This window comes from Orcinus orca, chromosome 14 (genome assembly GCF_937001465.1).
Source record: "Orcinus orca chromosome 14, mOrcOrc1.1, whole genome shotgun sequence".
NCBI lineage: Eukaryota > Metazoa > Chordata > Mammalia > Artiodactyla > Delphinidae > Orcinus > Orcinus orca.
The window spans coordinates 84411543-84431462 of record NC_064572.1 but is presented as its reverse complement, the minus strand read 5'-3'; the positions used below and the strand labels follow the sequence as shown (position 1 = coordinate 84431462).

Here is a 19920-nt window from a genome sequence, read left to right as displayed (position 1 = left end):
GCCCTCCACTTCCCCTATGGTCCTCCAATAATCCATTCTCCTCCCAGCAGCCAGAGTGATGTGTAAAGAACCTCACATTCAAGGGTCCCCCACTGCTCTCGATAATTAGATTACCGGCCAGCCTCCTCGCCATGGCCCCTGTCCTCTGTCTCCATCTTCAGCCACATCTCATCCACACTTTTCCCTCACTCATCAGACGATAGCCATCCTGCCCACTGGTACGACACTCCAAGCTCTCCCCAGCCTCAGGACTTGTGCTGTTTCAGGGACCTGGCCCATAGGAAGAGAGAGTTGCAATGAGAATTTATTGTCACCCTCATCTCGACTTGTTTTCTGACTCGGGTTGAGTTAAGTTCCCAATGCCAGAGTTCTTGTTGTAACATGTGTAGGGGTCATTCTCCCTGAGAGCTTGGCTGTGATGACTTTGAGAGGCCCAGGAACAGCTTCCCGCTTGCGCAAGACTCAAAGAACCCCTCGGTCTGCACCTCGGAGTAGAGAACGGTTGGGCCATTCTCAGAGGCTTATATACTCTTATCTGTTTGGGGAAGGGCTTTTGTGTATCATCACGCTCCCAAAATGAAAATTCAATCAAGCAACCAGTTTCAAGTGTTGCTCTGTATATCAAACATTTTAAATATGATTTTTTTAACCGGATAGCCCAGATAGGTGGGAATCATGTGGAGGTAATTTAAGCCTCTCTGTGTGTGCAGCTGAGGGAAGAAGGAACCTTTGCGGCCATGAGCCAGCCACTCCCCCATGGCTTTCTATTATTATGTGGTTAGGTTTCTCTCTGAGCTAGCAATTCTCTGCATTCATGAGAAAATTTGGACTTCTCTGAAAACTGCAGAGACAGGAAAATTGGGTTCATGTGTTTGTTTTCATTATCTGGAATTGTGTATTTTCTAAATGATGATCCAAGGCCATTTGGAAATATCCCCTGGTCATTTATTTCACCCCTTTGCAGTCTGAAAGGTGTAAACATCTGAACAACCAGGGCTCTCCCTATGAGTTTTTCAATGGGAGGCTAGTTTATTTTTTCTTTAATAGAGCTATATTTTCTTCTGTAAGATGAGCTGAATCTGTTAATGGTAAATCAGGGAATTATGGGGGGAAAAGAGGCTTCTGCTTTCCAAACCTGAATAAGGAGAAGGGACAAGATCTTCACACTTCGAGAAGGTGTCTCATTTTGCATAAACCAGTGGGTACCGCTGGGGCTAATCTTCTTTCCTCTGTGTGTACGTCGTTTTCACCGTAAAGCATGCCTACAACGTATAGTTACAAAGCTTAACTTTTGTCCCTTGTAACGTTGTAAAAGTATGAGAAATTATACCTTTCATGGTGCTTTATTTTTCCTTCCTCCATAAGGTTTCCAGATTTCTTTAGGGATACCTAAATTCATGAATCAGCACAGCTGGGCCGCAAGGAGGAACACTGCTATGATACAAACATTTTTCCTGTAAAAATCTGTTTGGAAGATCCCGGACTGATGGGGATTTGTTTTATAAAAGATGTTTCCCTCAGGATTATGTGACTGGAAAGCTGATTCAAAGCATGCCTTGGTCATTTTTGCTTTTGTCTGAAAGCGTGGTTATAACATGCAAGTTTTCAACATTAAGCAGTGTGTGTAGTTAACTCATACAGCAGCGATATCAGTTATGAGGACCGAGACCAGTTCAACCCTCATTTCCTCCGACTGCATTTTATTGCAGAAACTGAAGGCTTTGTTTTTTGTTTTTAATGTTTGCTTCTTGAGACCACCCTCCATGAATTGCTTTTTTTTCTCCTGAAAGTGCCTTTGGGATTCTCCCAGTAATTCATGGAAGAGTACAGATGTTTTTTGAAGAAACATGATTAAAATGTCACCCACTTCAGAGGCTGCCTTGATTTGGGAGGGAGTTCATATTGGGCTGTCTGCATCATCTTCAGCCCCTATCCCTTGATATACAATCTCTGTCTTCTCCTCAACTATTGCACTCCTACCAATCCTTTTTCTCCAGTGGCATGTTTCAGTCTATTTTTTTTTTTTTTCTTGACACTGTTTCTTCCTATTCTGTTTCTCTTGTTCCGTTCTGGTTTTCCTCCTAGCACCTTCTTCTCGCCTGGCTCTGTTCCCCATTTATCCGCCTGGCTGTTCCCTATTCTTCCTTTGCTTCTAACCAGATTTTTAAATGATCACCTGCAGAAATCAGCTCCCTGGAATGGACTACTTAGTGTTTCCCCAGAAGGGCTATGCAGTTCCTGCTCAAAATATATTCGCTTTATATATTGGCTTTTCCCACATCACAAAACTAGACCACAAAGGCAAAGGGAACACCCGTGAGACCCTGATTCCATCATCTTCTGTAGTGATCTTGAAATGTGCTACATCCAGCCCGAAATGAAGAGTTCCTTGGCTCCTGTTCCAGAGAGAGCTTTGGTTTTGCTTGTTTACATATGTGTTTTGTTTAATAATGATCTCAACTTGTTCTGATCCTATAATCAGTGATTCAGCAGAAAGGTTAGATCCCTTTTTAAGGATTTCCCAGATGGATATGGAGAGTGGCCGCTCACAATGAGAAAGTTTTACAGCGGTTTTGGGGGTTGGAGGTGAACTTCTAGGTGGAACAGGGTTGTGGGAGCCAGTGATGTCGGTAGGACCGGTGGGAGGCCCCCTAATTCAAGTGCTTGAGTCGAGAGACATTGACAGTGTTCGGGAAGCCCCAGAGAGGCAGTCAGGGAAATTAAACCCATGTTTACTTTTGGCAGCAAAAAAGAGAGACCCTCAAGACGACCAAGTATGTAGAGCTCGTTATTGTGGCAGACAACCGAGAGGTAAGAACTTTCTGAAATTTCTTGGTTGGTTTAAAAAAAAAAAAAGGCAAAAGAAAATGTTTAGCAAGTTATTACTTGCTTTATTTAACCTCATTTTCCACGAGGCCTTAAAAGCATTGTAAACAACCCATTGAAAAAAGTGGTTTCCTGATATTATAAAGTATAACATATTAAAAATGTATCTGGTATTACAAATATTAGCAGGGACTGCAGAGTTACCATGTAGCTAAGCTCTCCAAACAGGGAGAATTATTTGTGGGAAATGGCAGATGGTTTTAGAATGTATTCTAAAACACTTTTGAGAAAAGTTTAGTTTAAACATGTCCGATATGTCCTAAACCAAAATGAATGAATGAATCAAGGCTGTAGACACAGCAGAAAAACCCTACCTTCCAAAGTAGGGCTTGATACTGTATTAGTTTTTTTTTCTTTTAATTAATTTTTAATTAGTTTTTTCTTTTAATTAATTTTTAATTAGTTTTTTTTTTTTAGATTATCTTCCCTGTGTCCTTCTCTTGCCTCTACTACCTATTATGAATTAGGTGACATTTTCTCCCAGACTGGCTCAACGCATATGAATGAAACAGATTTGACAATTTCACAGGCAACTGTTCCCACTCTGCAAGTTCAGATTAGCTGGGAGAAGTGGGACTTTATTAACTTTTTATCCATTCTCTGTATTGTTTGACTTGTTGCCATGTGCTTCTATTACTTTCACTCTTTAATTTTTTAAAAGCAAATATAAAGGAGATTTCGGAGGAAGTTAAAATCAAGTTGATGATATGAAGAATGGCTTTGGACGGCCTTCTGGTTGTGTCTGTTTTCTCGATGCCAAAACATGTCACTGCCTCCATCATTTATGAGGCTGGAAAATTCACAAAAGTTACTGTCTTCTGAGCACTTGGCTTGGGTGAATTTCAGGGAGTTTCAGAAAGTCCCTGGATGGGGAAATTACTCGGCAGGATGGGAGCTCACCTCACCATAAACCAGGGAGGGCCCTGAGGGATTTGCAGAGCCTGAGACTTCACATTTCCAGGAGCTGGGAAGATGAGATTTGATTGATAGTCTAGCCATTGTTAATGCTGACATTTAAAATTATTAAGTTTCAGAGGCAAGGAAAAGACCTGGAAAAAGTCAAACAACGATTAATAGAGATGGCTAATCACGTTGACAAGGTAAGTTCCTTGGGGGTAATTAGATCACTCACAGCATGTAAATGTTTGGGAATGAGGTGGAGGGAATGAAACACATCCCATCTGACTTAGGGAGGTCGGGTTCTGCCTCCGGTCCTGGGCTGGCACCCAACTTCCCCTTCTTCTGAGAATTCTTGGGGCCTGGAGCAGCTGCAGGAGATGCCACCCCACGCTGTCTGGACCTCGGTGGCCTTGGCATCCATCTCCCGCCAGGCTCTCTTCTGGCCAGGAAGGCGTTTTGACCTCCCCAGTTAGATCCAGAATCCCAATAGGGTGCATCTGACCCTCTTGAGAGCTCCAAGCAGGCCTCTTTTCAGCTCTCCCTGGGCAGGTCCCACAGGCCCCCTGAGGGTGAGCTCTCACTGATAAGGGACCCACGGGCTCCACAGTCCCAGGACACAGAAATCGGCTTTCGGCTCAATCGGCCGTCAGAAAATTCCTCACCGAGAACTCGGGAGGGAGCTCACCTTTGCAAAGGTGATTTCAGAGCTGGAAGAGATCCTGAAAGTCTGCTCTGACCCAGGTGTATTTGCTCGTCCATGCTCCTTACGCGACCTGTTCGCAAGGAGGTGGAACCATCTACGTGCGCCACCTGCCTTCAGCGACAGACCCTGCAGGGAGAGCGTCGGGCTGTTTGGTGCTGAGGGCTCTCAGCGCAGAGCATGTTGGCGTTGCCTGGAAGCTTTCAAAGGCCTTGCTGCTCGGGTGTCTGGGTGGGGCCTGGACATCAGGCTTTGTAGGCGCTCCCAGGTGGTTCTCACGTGCTATGTGGCTGGCAGCCCCTGTCTGAACGTAACCATAATTCTTAGCAATAGCCTGTCTCCTGCCTCTGAGGACAGTGGGAGAGGAAAGGGGCCCCGGCTCATTGCTGAACCCCTCATGGCCGGGATTCTCTGAAAGGCTCACACTTTACACATAGCAGTTTGTGGATGCTTCACGGTAGCTATGTTTCCAAACAATCCTATTATATAATATTTAAAGTGAGTTTTCAAAGCTTTCGGGAAAATGAAAACAAAAGCCTTCCGGAGATTCAACTCCATTCTACGAGGACTTATGGGCAGTACCGCGCAGTGTGCATCAAGAATTCGGAATGTATCAGATGTGGTCCATCTGTTCAGGGAGGTCACAGCTTCGTAGAGAAGCAGACCCATAAGCCGCTTAGCGTGGACCAGCGTGATGGGAACCAGGTCGATGCTGTCAATCAGGTGCTATGGGGATGCAGAAGAGAATCACTTACTTCTTCCTGGGCGTCAGGGAGGCTTTGCAGGGAGGTGATTTTGCACGGTGAGTGAAGTTTCACCAGGAGCACAGGCAGGGAGGGCCTGGCTTGCTCCCCACGAGTCTGGACATGGCGAGTAACTCCATCTAACTAAGCGGTGTGTGTGTGTGTGTGTGTGTAGCATAATTGTGTGTGTGTGCACAGCTAGGGCAGGAGCAGATGAAGCTGCAGGGGATTCAGTGGCTGGGCCTTGAATGCCCTGCGGAGCCATCTAGACCCCATCGGGATTTTATTCTGCCGTCAGTGGAGAGCAAGGTGAGTGTTTTTAAGCAGGGGAGACACACAGGATCACACACAGCTGTGCTGCAGTTAGTGTGGCGGATGGAGTTCCCAAAGACAAACACAGCTGGTGGGCGTCTATTGAACAGAAATTATGAAGATCTGACCCGGGGCTGGGCAAGTGGGGATGTGAGAAAGACGAGGATTTAGACATTTGAAGGGATGGTTCCTAATAAATGTATTGAGCAGTTGCTACGTGCCAGGCTCTAAGTGCTTTGCAGACACGCCCGGGTAGATACCGTTATTCCCATTTTTATAGCGGAGGTTTGCAGAGGCTAGTTAAGTGATCAGCACATGTTCAAACAGCATTGAAAGGCAGCACCAGGAATAAGCCCTGGTCTCCTCTGCAGGAGTTTTTGACCTTGACTCTACCTGCTTACTGTGGATCCCAGCCCTCCCTGACTGAGCAGAAGCAGAGGCTGAGATGAGCAGGGGTCCCAATGAGCCCAAGTTTGGGATGACAGGTGAAAGAGGCTTCGTACGCAAAGAAGCGAGAGCGGGAGTCTCCTGGGGTACCCTGAGCAGTCAGAGATCAGGGCCTGGTGCTCAGAGAGAGGCTATGGCTGGATGGAACCTTCTGAAAGCGGGAAAAAACACAGATGGATTATAGCACCCTGAGATGGTTCCGTCCTCGTCCACCAGAACTTTTAGGCAGGTCAGACTCCCAGGCGGCCCATGCTTGCTGATATATGTTGAATAGCTACTTTTTGAAAATTAAACTTTATCCTGAAGTCAAATGGATGCAAGAGAATTTTTGTAAATGGCAAGTCCTTCTGGCAGGGAGGGTGAGAGATGGATCCCAGAGGTTATGACAGAGACAGTAGGAGTCAGACATGGTTCTCAGTCTGGGCTGGGCATTAGAATGCCCTGGAAAGGTTTGTTGGTTGGTTTGTGTGTGTGTGTGTGTCTATATGTTTGTTTTCAAAATGCTGATTCCAAGTCTCAGTCCAGGGACTCTGGTTTGATTGGCCTGGGTGGGGCCCTGGGCGAGTACATTCCAGACGCCTCCAGTGAGATGGGACAACATCCAGATGAAAGCAAAGAATTCAAGTACTTCTTAGGCCTTGGAAGTAAACAGAAGCCATGAACAATATTAAACTCGGGCTGGTAATCGCTGAAATCCTATTTTAAGGTGATGTGCTTGGTCTTCCATGTTTGTGTTTCTCTACGTATTATTCTGTATTATATCTTGCTTCAGTTTGCAAAACCAGAAATGAGCAACTGGGGGTTTGTCAATAATCTGCCCTAGTAATTAAAGAACAATGTATCTGAGAAAAGTCCTGACAGACTCCATGGAGCTCACCAGCCTGCCTGTTCCTGTGTTTCTGGCAAGGAGAAAGCTGAATTGCTGAGCGCACATATGTGTCTGTCCCCAGCAGACCCTGAAGACCCACTGGGGTACCCAGGCTCCTTGATGTCCTGTTCACCCAAGTCTACTAACTGATGGGCCCTGGGCTCTAGCAAGTATGCCAAAGTTCAGTTTTGCAACTACAAGTGGGAGCATCTTGGCTTAAAAAACAATGACTGTTCCAGTGGCAACTTCCTCATTTGCGGAAATCTTGGCTCTTCTTAGCTATTCTTAACTAGTAACTGCTTGGCCGGCTGCACTGGCTTGAAGGGAAGAGGGAGAAGCACGTCCCGGACTGAGAGTCCGAGAAGTGATTTAGGGACAGAGGTGACATTCAGAAATGTTCAGGCAATTCCCCTGTGTGTGAGACACGGAGAGTGTGTCCAATGCTGTACTGGCAGACAAACCCTTTACGTGGGAAGTAAGACATTCCCCCAGGCCCCAGTTATACCGCAGGGCGGGAGCAGCGGGGTGTGTGGCTGCCCAGTTAAGTGATAGCCTCTTTGGCTTCTCCCCTCCCATCTGTCCTGCTTCTTACTCGTGACGAAGTTAGCAACAGCTGCACATCCGTTCAGGCTGCACCTCTGTGACCTACTTCTGAAGGACTCATCTTCTGTGGGTTTAACTTCAGGTATTTTCCCTCTTGTGTGAGTCCTCGTCCCCCCCCTTCTCAAACCAGTTGCCTGAGGGGTGCACATTCCCGTGTTGGACCCCAGCAGACCTCCCTGTAATCCTACCCATGTTTTCTCAGATCCGCTTCTTCTAGAAAGCCTTCTTTGAGCCCTCAAGCCCAGCATCCCCTGAACTTCCTGTTTGCGCCCTTCTTGGCAGTTCACTCGCTTGGCATTTACTGCAATAATGGCTAAGTATCCCCTGCCTTGAGCCTCATGCTGACCTCTGAGCATTTGGGAGCAAGGTATCCTAATCCTCGCTCTTTGTGCCAGTGCCAAGCCTAGCATACAGCCAGATTCTTGCCGCGGCTATGTTAATGGGTGACTCAGTTCAGCTGGTCTTGGACGGCGTCCACATGCGTCCTGGGATTCATAGGCTAGGCAGACGGCTGCCAAGCTCCAGTTGTCCTTCTCTCTGGGCCTGGGGTCGCAATGGATCATCTTGGAAGGGAATCTCAGTACTCGCCCTTACCTGGCTGGGTTACTTAGTGGTTTAGAACCCGGGCACCAGCCTGCCTGTGCTTAAACCCGGCTATGCCAGTCATGTCTCGAGCAGTCTACCTGGTCCCTCCTTGTCTCAACATCCTTGACCGTAACGCGGAAATAATAATAGTTCTTAACTCGCAGAGTGTTGCGAGGACCGAGAGACCTACGGGCTGGAAAGCGCATGGCACTGTGCCTAGGACGTTGGAAATGCTCATTAAGTGTTAGCTGTGGTCATTGTTATTAGGAGGAACCGAAGGGAAGCCACCAGCAGAGCCCTGGGAAGAGCATCCCAACAGGCAGCAATGGGACTGCTGTGATGACGTGGCGTGAGTTTAGCATATGCGACAGTTAATCCGTAGCACCAGTGTTGAGAGGAGGGACTGTATTTTATGCTTCTAGATATGAAATCTGTTCTGTGATTTGAGACGGCTAATAAATGGAAACTACAACCCATTACTATTATGAAAAGACCCTTGATCAGTAAGCCCCCAAGCCAGCTCTGAGAAATGATGACGGTTAGACCTTGACAGACCTTAGCGACCACTTCCGTATGACGCTCTCTAGAGGCAAACATGGCGTCCCCAGCACAGATGACGACCCTGCAGCCCACGCGGGGCCTCTGCCCCTGAGGATGTCCCTTGGCAGGCTGGTGTGGACGTCGGCACTGGATCGCCTGCGTTTCCCCCTTCTGATCGCTGTTGTCTGTAACACAGCCAAAAGGGTGAGCTCTCCAGGGAAGCATAGCAACCAGGCATGTGCGCTCAGAGTCCAGATGGGGCCAGGACCTTGATTTTGCCTGGAAAGCCTGGGCTGGGAGCTTGCAAGTGGATACCACAGGCGAAGCAATTCTTGATTAAAAACAAGCTGTAAGGCAGCATTTAGGTCGTATAATTGTCTCATTAACTTATTAATGTAATGCCCATAATTGTTATCTGCTTGAAACCAACTTGGACCGCTGTGATCAGTTTAGACTCTGTGATGTAGTTTGTGCTTCAGTCACATTCTTCTGCTAACCTAATGCTCACCAGATGACTGGGGAGAGATCAGCGAGGGAAAAGATGAACCTGCCTTTTGTGGGTCAGAACCCGGGGTCAGTGCTCAGCCTCATGGAGTTTATTGCCCTTGAGCTCAGCACATTGGAATGGGGCTTAACTATCAGATGCGGAGCTTCTGTGATTTTTGTTATTTGTTGGCTCAGAGGCTTCTAGCAACTAAGAATAGGACCTGCTCCCATCTGGAGCTTGACTTTAGCTGCCACATCTTTCTCCTTGGCTGCCTGGAGTATCAGAAGATGAGGATGTTCTCATTGCGCACTGCCTTACACGTTGCAGGCTTTGAAAGATTGTACAGCCAGCCAGATGATTCCCACTTCCTTACCCCCTGGACCCTGAGCAAAGAGCCGTCTCCATGTCTGTGTGATACCATGGGGGTAGCAAGGTAGTCGGGGGCAATGGGGAATTCTTACCTCTACCCTGACCCCTCATCCTGCCCTAGTAAGCTCGTCTGGGACAAAACTATCCCATAGACATTGGAAGAGTTGCTCTACCTGCTTCCAACCCAAGATGATCTGTTTGTGGAGAAAGGGCTGTAGGTTGAAGTCAGGACACAGAAAGATGGGGGGGGGGGAGCAGAAAAGCAAGAAGACTTGAAGTGAGTGGTATGCCTGAAAACAGAGGAACTTCCTTTACCAGACCTTTCCCATGACGCTGTTGGTGAACTGGCTGTGGGAAGAATGGTCCTCAAAGTTCCTGGAGAAGGGTTCTGTGCATGCCTTTATCACCCTGAAAGATACTGATCTGTTCATTCAGTTAAAACCTTCTGGGTCAATTATAGGTGACAGAATATGACAGGGTCAGCAAAATCTGATTTTTTGCTGAAAAATTAATACAGATTCATTTTCAGTAACTCACAGGTAGAACATTTCTCTTAAAATGAACAAATTACTGCACTTGGCAGAGTGTCTGAAAGACCCTAATTCACTTACTGTTTTTCTTGCAGTAGATATGAACTGGCAGTCTTCAGCTGTAATGTGACGACTTTAGCAATAATAACACATCTATACGCCCATTTCAAATCACCAGTGAATCGGTTGAAATGTGTGCTTCCCTACAAATTAGGGCAGACATCAGAAAGACTGGCAACTCTAACATCTAATTGGTCAACCACATTTGAGAACCCAGTTAGCACATCACCTTGCATCAGACACTGAAAATATTCCTCCAGTTCTAATGCCACGGGAACAAGGAGCACAGAGAGATTTTTCATGTCACGGCAATGGAGTTCAGAACTTGCCAGTCTGTTCTACTCGGCATGGTAAGTTCTCATTAACGTGATCCCCCAGGGATGCCTGTCTTCTGTCTCCCTCAGTTTTACAGACCGCTGAACATTCGAATCGTGTTGGTGGGCGTAGAGGTGTGGAACGACATCGACAAATGCTCCATAAGTCAGGACCCATTCACGAGCCTCCACGAGTTTCTGGACTGGAGAAAGATGAAGCTTCTACCTCGCAAATCCCATGACAACGCACAGCTTATCAGGTAAGGCATCTGTTGTCTCTCCTTTGCTTAAAATAAAAGAGTGATCTCAGCACACCTGCTCTCCCTCTTAGCCTCACCCGGCAGTCCACGAAGCTGCACATCATTCAGCAGAACACACTGACTGGACCAGGGGCAAAGGGGGCTTCTCAGCCCACACTGCGGGGGCGGGGTGGGGGGGAGGGGAGAGGCCATCTCGATTGAAATTGGGGGCTGTTGGAAAAGTCTTTCTCTGCATTCCCTGGGAAAACTATCCCTCTGGCTGATGTCTTATTTCCTTCGTCTAACACCTGGACATTTCCTCTATGCAACTGTTTCCAGGCTGAGTCTTTTTTTTCTCTCTTTTTTGGTGGCACCGCACAGCACGCGGGATCTTAGTTCAATCCCCGGCCAGGCATTGAACCCGCGCCCCCTGCAGTGGAAGCGTGGAGTCTTAACCACTGGACCGCCAGGGAAGTCCCAAGTCTTTTTTTTTTTTTTAATACTATTAATCCATGAGGGTTTTTATTATGACTTCTCAAATTTAATTTACAGATTATATGTGTCATAAAGACAATCGAAATAACATTTTGATATTCACAAATACTTTTCTTTTTTTCATGTTTTTCTCTCATGTTTTTATTTATTTGTTTATTGACCTTTTCGTTTCTTTTTTGTTCAATTTTTATTTTATATTGGAGTATAGTTGATTAACAATGTTGTGTTAGTGTCAGGTGTACAGCAGAGCGATGCAGTTATACATATACAGGTATCTATTCTTTTTTGAATTCTTTTCCCATTTAAGTTATTACAGAATATTGAGCAGAGTTCCCTGTGCTATACAGTAGGTCCTTGTCGGTTCTCTATTTTAAATAGAGTGGTGTGTATATGTCAATCCCTAACTCCCAATTTATCCCTCCCTCTAGGCTTAGTCTTGATATAAAGTTGTCCTGAGTAGTATATTTTTTAAAAGCTCATTTTCTGTCATTATTAGTGAAAAATATTTATGCAAGATCTGAAGGCAGTACATTAGGGTGATCGTTGTCAGCTGCCTGGAGAAAGAAAATCTTTATCCCTCCTGTTTTGCTGTTACTCTTGGTTTTCTAGATCAGAGAATACCAGCAGTGTCGCAGATTAACCTTGTGTTCTGTTGTTCAATCAATGTGTATTGAGCACAAACGAGGAACAAAACATGTTTTAGGGGCTTTGAACATAATGGTGACCAACATTGTAAACCTCCCCACTTTTGGGAGTCTCCAGTTTACTGGGAGAAGGCAATAACAAACAAAGACATTTCAGAGCGTGATGAGGGTCATGAAGATAATAAAATGAGGGAAAGCACACCTATGATATAGTATAATACATTGGTAACATGTTACAGACACCTTTATAGTTAAACAAAAAATGTCATTATCTAAGTTGGTATGGAGTAGGTTTTCCCTAAACTGAACAGCTTTTTATTAAGATTCTTAAACAGTTTATGCCATTATTATGTTCTCATGTCGCTCATATCACTGAATTGAAAGCCTTAGGGTCAGAGACACTTTTCTTTGACAAATTGGATCTAGTTTACTGAACATTTATGGGAAGCTGAAAGGCAGTCCTACCCTAACCTCACTTTCGCAGAGGCCTTCCTCTGAACTGAGCCTGTGGGCATTCCCTGATGATTTACTTTGGCCATTTCATGGGGCTGTTTTTTTTTTCCCACCCTGGATATTTGTGGTTGCCTCATATTTTATGCATTGATTAAGCCTGAACTACTAAAAATAGAGTCAGAGTGTTTTGTTTTGATTTTTTTCCCCCAAATGGAGTCTGTCCAACTTGAACATCTGGAAGTAAATTAGCCTCTTATATAACCTTATTTATATATATATATAGGTATAATTGTATCTGTTAAAACGGTCTATATAGATGTAAATATAAAAGCTGCAATCACTACTACTGTACATATGCGTGTAATAGGATGGCTGGTTGGCTGGATGGAGAGATGGGTGATTGGATACATACATACATACATAGGTGAGGTTATATTTTGTATATACTTATCCCATTTCATCCAACTGAGCACTGCTAAATATATAACTTTTCAAATAATTTGTGTAATAGCTATATATGTACATGGCCAAGATAACATGGGTAAGTCACTTTTTCCCTTAAAGGAGATTCAGCAAATACAGTTTTTAATTTTTAATGCATGAGGTTGGACTTACTAGCATTGCATTAAAGAGGCCTTGATGTCATTACTCATTGATTAAGATTCCATATAGGGGAAAAGCCACGCCTAAGCCATGAGCTCCCCTTCCGGAAGCTTCCTCCTGGGATGCCAAGGCTTTGTGGGTGCTAATTTCTACACTGACTCCAGAGGGTCAATCATTTTTCTGCCAGTCTCACTTTTGCAAGCTATATCAGCAGGACATTTGGGAAGAGTTTGGGTTTCTGGCCTAATTGTAATGTTACCCAGGAAAGCAAAACTCAGCTGCAACAGAAAATCTAGTAAAGCATCTAATGCCTTTCACTTGTTAACAGTGATGCTCTGTGACTCTTTTCAGCCCTAACGTCAGCAGACATGGTTTCAAAGGAACAGTTCCCCGCCCAGTTCATTAGAAAATAGCAGGTTACAACTTATATAAGTCGTGACTAGCTGTTGTCCCGAGTCTTGAAAACAAAAATCTGAAAGGATTAGGAGACGATGGTGAACTGGAAGATAAATTTTAGGAGAACCAAAGATAAAAATCACCTGTAAACATACCCTCATGCCCCTCTTTTCGTCTTTGCCTATGCTTGTGCAGTTTTCCTGTTGGAATGTCGGAACGTCCAACCGAATTTCAAATATTAGAAAATGTCCTTATACTGACTTAAGAAAGTCCTTTCTTTTCTTTCTAGTGGAGTGTATTTCCAGGGGACCACCATCGGCATGGCGCCCATCATGAGCATGTGCACGGCAGAACAGTCCGGGGGGATCGTCATGGTAAGCCAGGAGCACCGAGAATCCGACAGCCAAGTCCAGACCCAATTCTCTTGATGATTTCCCAGGAAATCTCTACTTTCACCAGACTTTGTAGAGTTAGGTCCTTTTCTTTAATGCTTCTTAGACATAATTCTACCCTTTTTCTAGCTCTGCTTATGATCTGCCATACCCGACAGCACTCTAGGGACTGTTTATAAAACACGTCAAGCCGCACACAGGAAGGCTGAGTGTGTGAAAACAGCCCAGTGAAAGCCAGTCTACACCTTTTGCGGAGAGAAAGTTTCAAGTGGGATTTTGATCCACCCGCCTCCATCCAGGAATTCCTCCCAGCACTGGGATGAGCCAGGTCACTGGGGTTCCCCCCATTGCTCAGCTTCTGGGATGGGCTGTGATCTCACCAAATATTGCCGTTAGAATGGCTTTCCGATTGTTCTCCCTCCAGGCACGATAGCCAAAAGTCTGAGGTTTTTAACTATTTACCACTGCAAATGCTTGACATACCTCCTAGCCAGTGTCCAATCTGTCTTTACACTAACCTTATTCTTGGAAGGCAGAGACCTAGGTTTATTGCTTTACAGGATCATTTTGTCATATTACATATGTCTGTAAAAGGAAATAGAATGGGGAGACTCTTGGGGACTTGTTTCTTGTGAATTTAAGAGGGAGGTAACTCTGACAGGTTCCCCTTCATCAGGTAACTAAAGGAAAGGTTTTCACCCCATGCTGTCACTGACTCTGATGGGAAAACAGAGTGTCCCCTCTGCACCAGCCCTCAGATAGGGAGTGTCCTCGGAGACGATTCCACCATCTCTGTTAAACAAACAGAAGCTTGCCCTACCAAGAAACCATGAATTCCTCCACGTTTTTCAAACAGAACATTTGTGAATATTCCATTGTATTAAAGGGCTGAAGGAGTAACGTTCTGCTGACTTTTATTTGCTCTCCACGTACTGCCCAGCCTAATCTTCTTAGTGAATATCCACAATGAATATTTTCCTCTTCTCTGGGTGGCGCTGGTAATTAACATAAACATTCACTGACCGTGTAGGCTGAGGAGGCTGTTTGGAGGGATGGCACTCACCCAGTGGACTTCTGGCTTCGAAGGGCTACCCTCTGGTTTCCTTTGAACCTGGAAGCCTTCCAGTGATCTCCACCATGGAAGTCACTGGAAAGTTTGGGTTTTGTTGATGCCAGGTTCATTTCAAGTCAGATCCCAACGGTCTTTTTACAGAGCAGCCCGTAAAGTTTTAAGAGGGAATCATTTTCTGTTTCATGGTTCCATGGTCCATCGCTACTGACTTTGCCACTTAAAATTGGCGTAAATATTTTTTAGAGCTGAAACTGAATTCCTTATAAGTATGGCGGGTTCTGCAGCTGTGGAGTGTTCAGAGGTTCTTATAACCGATCTGATGGTATTAAGCAACTTTTTAAAGTTCACGTCCTTTATTCTGTTTCCATGCAAGCATTTGGTCAAGATTCCTTCTTTAAAAGGAGACAGGGAAGCCTATTTAAAGAAAAAAAAGATCAAAATGAATGTGGGGAAATAGAAGCAGATGTATGTACTGCAATAGGAATCAAGTCAACCAGAGTTAATCAATAAGAAATGTTTGATGGGCCGGCCAGCAGTAAAGACCATCCTTAGGCTCACTGTTCGTTTACTCCACATAGAAGAGAAGCATCATGTAGGCTGAAAGTCCACCGCTCCTTCAGTTTCTATAACATTCATGAGATCAACAAAATCAGTATCTTGACCAGATCTAAAGCGTCTAGACTTTCTCCTATTGTGTCTCTAAAGTCGAATTCATGGGTGTTACGTACGACCGTGCCTCTTTCAAGGACTCACAAATCTAAGAGGAAGGAGATCATGTCGCAAGGAAGCAGGAATCCTAATCACACTGAAAATTTGAGTTCTGTACTATTTCTCTATTTTTCCAAAATAGAACAGATCGCTAATTTTAGTCACTTCAAGCCGTGCCTTTGTATCTAACTGGACTAAAACAGTCTTGGTTTGGAGATAACGCCAGAAATAAAGAAATAGGTTTTTGTCTTATTAGAAATACGAACTGTTTATCAGGGTCTCTTAAGAGACATTCTGTGTATAATCACCTATGCGTGAAAGAGTGTGAAACAATTAGGCAATTCAAGACAAAACCAAGATATTCAGTGATACAAAAGAATCTGATGAAGAATCATTTTTTAAGGATGAATTCCTTGAATTTTTGTGCCAAAGCATGCTAGATTCAGCCCTCAGCATTCTTAGATTGAAGAAAATCGATTTCCTGAAACACGTTTGCGAAGCTTCCTGCAACAGGAAACTAAAATCTAAACAAAGTCATTTGTTAGGAATTTCATCTATTCTAAGAATAACTTGGTTCCTTGACATGACACTCTTTTCTTAGACTGAGGGCCAGTGAGAAAGGTAGCTACAGCTGTAACCGCCAACAAGCCTATAAAACCTTATATGAACACACCTATATCAAGAGGCCCCGTAAGACAACCTTACAAAGGTTGTCTGTACAGGAATAATGCGTTCTCTAAAGCACAGTGTCGCTGTTTCCTGGAAACCTCTTGGGTAGCCTCTTATCTCCTTCCTGGGTAGCACAAAGCAGGATTCAATGTTACCTTCATTACTCTGTGGTGTGCAGGCTCTTGCAGAAACACCAATCATGGGCACCATTTCTGCAAATCAACTGAGTTTAGTTTGTTAAAGTTGAGTAATGATATTTTAAAAATTAATTTCTAATATCTCTTTAGCCAAGCCATGCATGCACTCCACTAAGTTAAGGGTGGCCAAGCAGTGCTTGCTGGGTGGAGAACCTGCCTTCCAAAACCAAGCAAAAGGTTGAGTGGAATCCCAAGAGCAAAAGTCAGAGAGTCAGGATGCCTCCATCCATTTCCAAAATCTACCTGACAAAACAAAGGGCCAGCAAGAGTAAGGCACAACTGGATAACAATCTTAATCCAATGAGTCTTCAAACAGATGACGCGATGTCGTTAGCTTTTATGGTGCATTCTTATGAATTTTCCAAGGACCCTTCTCTACCAAGTAGACAGCAAGAGGCATACTCAGTAACACTCGCTCAGATCTTACTTATACTGTTCAAAGGATGCTTCCCCTAACGACTTTATACCAGCATCGTCTCAATCAAGGAGAAAACGGTACTTTCATTACCCGTGAAGGAACGAGCTGCTTCTTCCTATGATACAGGACAACTTTTTGCTTCATTCAGTAGAATGGTGTCTTGTGAGAGATTGTAGGAAGCGAGAGGGAAATGATTGCCCTGATTATTTCATGTAAAGACACAAGGAATCCTACGTGTATTCATGAGGAATGCATTCTTCAGCAGAGGGGCCCCCAAACTAGTTGAATAAAATAGATCAAGTCTTTTTTTAAGTTTGAACTATATAATGGGGCTCTATCTCGGTCCTTGTAGGAGATTGGACTCCATTAAATGTTTATAAAAGATAAATATCTGGGGGCCAGGGCTGAGGGGAGGGGGGTGGCCGGGAAAGAGGCCAAAAAGACGTGAACTATACATTGTGCTCTTGTATTTTCTTTGAGGACCATTCAGACAGTCCCCTTGGCGCAGCTGTGACCCTGGCCCATGAGCTGGGACACAATTTCGGGATGAACCATGACACCCTGGAGAGGGGCTGTAGCTGCAGAACGGCTGCTGACAAAGGAGGCTGCATCATGAACCCCTCAACCGGGCAAGTACTGATGCTTCCAGCTGCTCTGAGAGTCGGGATGCAGCTTGACATATGTATTGGGAAACAGCTGGGCAAAGAGCTCCCTGGTTTTCTGCCCAGAGCGCCCATGGAAGCTTCCCGAAAGAAATTCCGTGGACCGTGCTTCCGTGAGAGAAGCACCCAGATTGCAGAGCACAGGGCGTGAGGCCTGAGCGCCTCCCTGAGAAGTGGTGGGCACGGATCCCGTCTTTGTTCAGAGATCGCGAATTACCCTACAATCCCAGCACCTGGTTTTGATTCGCACCTACAGCTCCGTCTGGGCGTGGTAAAGCCACGGGGCAAAGTGGGCGCGGTTAGATGGGTCCCGTGCGGGGGACGTGCGTCTTCCCTCTGGGTTGGCCCTGGGGCGGAGCTGAAATGTGTCAGTAGCTTGGGGATTTGTAGGGTCCCCGCCTCTAATACCACATCCCCTTCTCAGATCTTAAAGGTTTAAATGATGGGACTTTTCCTTTTCAGTAAATTATGTCATTCTTCCTCATTTCATGCCTTTCTGAAACGCTAGACTTGATTCACCCAGGAAAAAAGGAAGACAGTTTCATTACTGCAGCATTCAGAGGAGGTAGAAATAGATGCAACTTGGAGTGATTACAGATTACGATGTGTCCCTACACCTCTACGGGCCCCTCCCAAACTAGAATGGTGTGCTAACGTAGGAAGATTTTCACTAGTGGAGGAAAGCACGCACTTGTTATGATGCCGGCTTCCTTTTTGTACCTTGAGACCTTCCCAGTGCTTTTATCTTTACGGCACTTCCTAGGCCAAGTCTGCTCTCTGAGTTTGCTGAAAGGTAGCACTGGGAACAAGAAGCAAGTGCGGACGGGCAGCCCGAAGGCTGGCCTCTGCGAGGTCGTGGTGTACGCGGGGGGCGGGGCACCTGCTTAAAGAGGATTGAAAGTGCCGGAAGAGGGATGGATCGTTACAGAACGTGGTTATGCTCTTACAACCAATAGCCTCGTGGGCCTCCTCTTGAATGGCCTGTAGGGCAGAACTTCATGGCTCACATCGTGTCGTTTCACGGGAGCTGGTCGCTAAGGCGTCTTTCCCCAGCAAGGCACTGCTTCTCCGGTCCGTCACCACCGTCAGCACAAAGCCTTCAGGTGTGCATTGTTTTTGCTCGAGGGTCTGTCTTAAGCACAATTCCAGGGACTCACCAAGACCTAGTAGAGGAACTTGCTCTCTGAGTCTGTGATGACAGAAGCCTAGAACCTGAGCAGGAAGTGAAAGTATCTTAGGCCCAACACCAACAGGAAGTGAAATGTTGCAAAACTCAATGAGGGGAGCTTCCCCAAAGGGAGGCAGGTTGCTGCCAGAAGTAGTGTGCCCCTTGTCATTTAAACTCCCCGGGCAGGGGCAGAATAGCTGCTTGTTGGGTATTTGGGGCAAAGAATCCCTTCTTAGGGGGTGAGGTTGGGCCAGGGCCTGCGGGTGTCTTCTGTTTCCAACATTCCACCAGCCCAGATAGGGTCCAGACTCTCTGGGGAGGAGATTGGCAGGAAGGTGACGTGAAACTGAGTGGTCTTCATGCTTTCTCATTCCTGATGAGCTCCAAGTGGCCACGGAAAATTCAGCCTGTGCTTAATCTCCCTGATTATTAAGTAGGCACAAACACACCAGCCTATGTGCCTCCAAAAGTGGTTCTCAAAGACTAAGATTGGATTGTTAATATTGTTAATGTTCCAGAACTCGTGATAAAAGAGACGAATGGAAGAGAGGAAAATCTAGATTGGGGATGTTACACTGGGATTGAAGAGGCCTGGTAGCCTCAATTCTGACACTAGTTGTTTTTGGTAAAACAAGCAAATTAGTAGCCCCTCTGGCTCTTATGTTTTTATCAGTAAAATGAGTGATCAGTCTTTATTTTTCCTTCCTTCCTTCCTTCCTTCTGTCCTTCCTTCCTCCCATCCACGCATCCATCCACTTGTCCATCTTTTCATCATTCCATCCATCCATCCATTCATTCATCCACCTATTCTTTCACTTGTTTGTTCGCACATTCAACAAATCCTGTGACTCCTGTGTTTTTTGTTGTGGAGAATGCACAGATGAGGAAGACCCTACAGCCCTAAGAGTCCTACAGCTCTGGAGGCACAATAGCAAGGCATTGCTTTCTGGTACTCTCTGTAATTCTGTGTAAATCCCTTCAAATTGGAAAGTCTTCATGGCAGCGTTTAAGGATTGCAAGCCAAATTACCCTGGAGATATTTGAAAATCATAGGTAGAAATGGTATTGTTAAGGGCTCAGCAAATCACTTAAAAAGCTTCTTTTTTCTGACCAGGGGTTTGCTAATAGCCTTTCCTTGATTTATACCTTATTAGCGATTTCTGAGTTTCCTCTTTTGCTGAGCTCGTGCTTTCGCGTAAATCTTTTCTATTTGGTTCTCATTTATGATCCCACATTCCTGTCCAGAGAGTGGTGTTTTTAATTTTCTCAGATGGAAAGAAACTTCCTAAGCAAGTGGGTGAATTAATCACAAAAGCCCACAGTAAGGAGGAGGTCAAGCTGTTCTGGCCATCTCAGTCATCCATCACCCTTTTTAGAATTTCCAGGCTGCTTTTAATCTCCAGTATTATCTCGACGTGGTCATTCTCTTACCTCATAGAGTCCCCACGAGAGTGGGAGAG

At 45.3% G+C, this 19920-nt stretch overlaps 1 protein-coding gene across 1 annotated transcript in view; it reads left to right on the top strand.

The window, feature by feature from the left end:
- ADAM12 (ADAM metallopeptidase domain 12) overlaps window positions 1-19920 on the top strand; it is a 387388-nt gene that overhangs the window by 284905 nt on the left and 82563 nt on the right. Inside the window, exons 7-11 of the mRNA XM_004265717.3 lie at window positions 2746-2811; window positions 3915-3986; window positions 10435-10604; window positions 13464-13548; window positions 17111-17259. Coding sequence (XP_004265765.1) covers window positions 2746-2811; window positions 3915-3986; window positions 10435-10604; window positions 13464-13548; window positions 17111-17259 — 542 coding nt within the window. The remainder of the gene's footprint in view (window positions 1-2745; window positions 2812-3914; window positions 3987-10434; window positions 10605-13463; window positions 13549-17110; window positions 17260-19920) is intronic.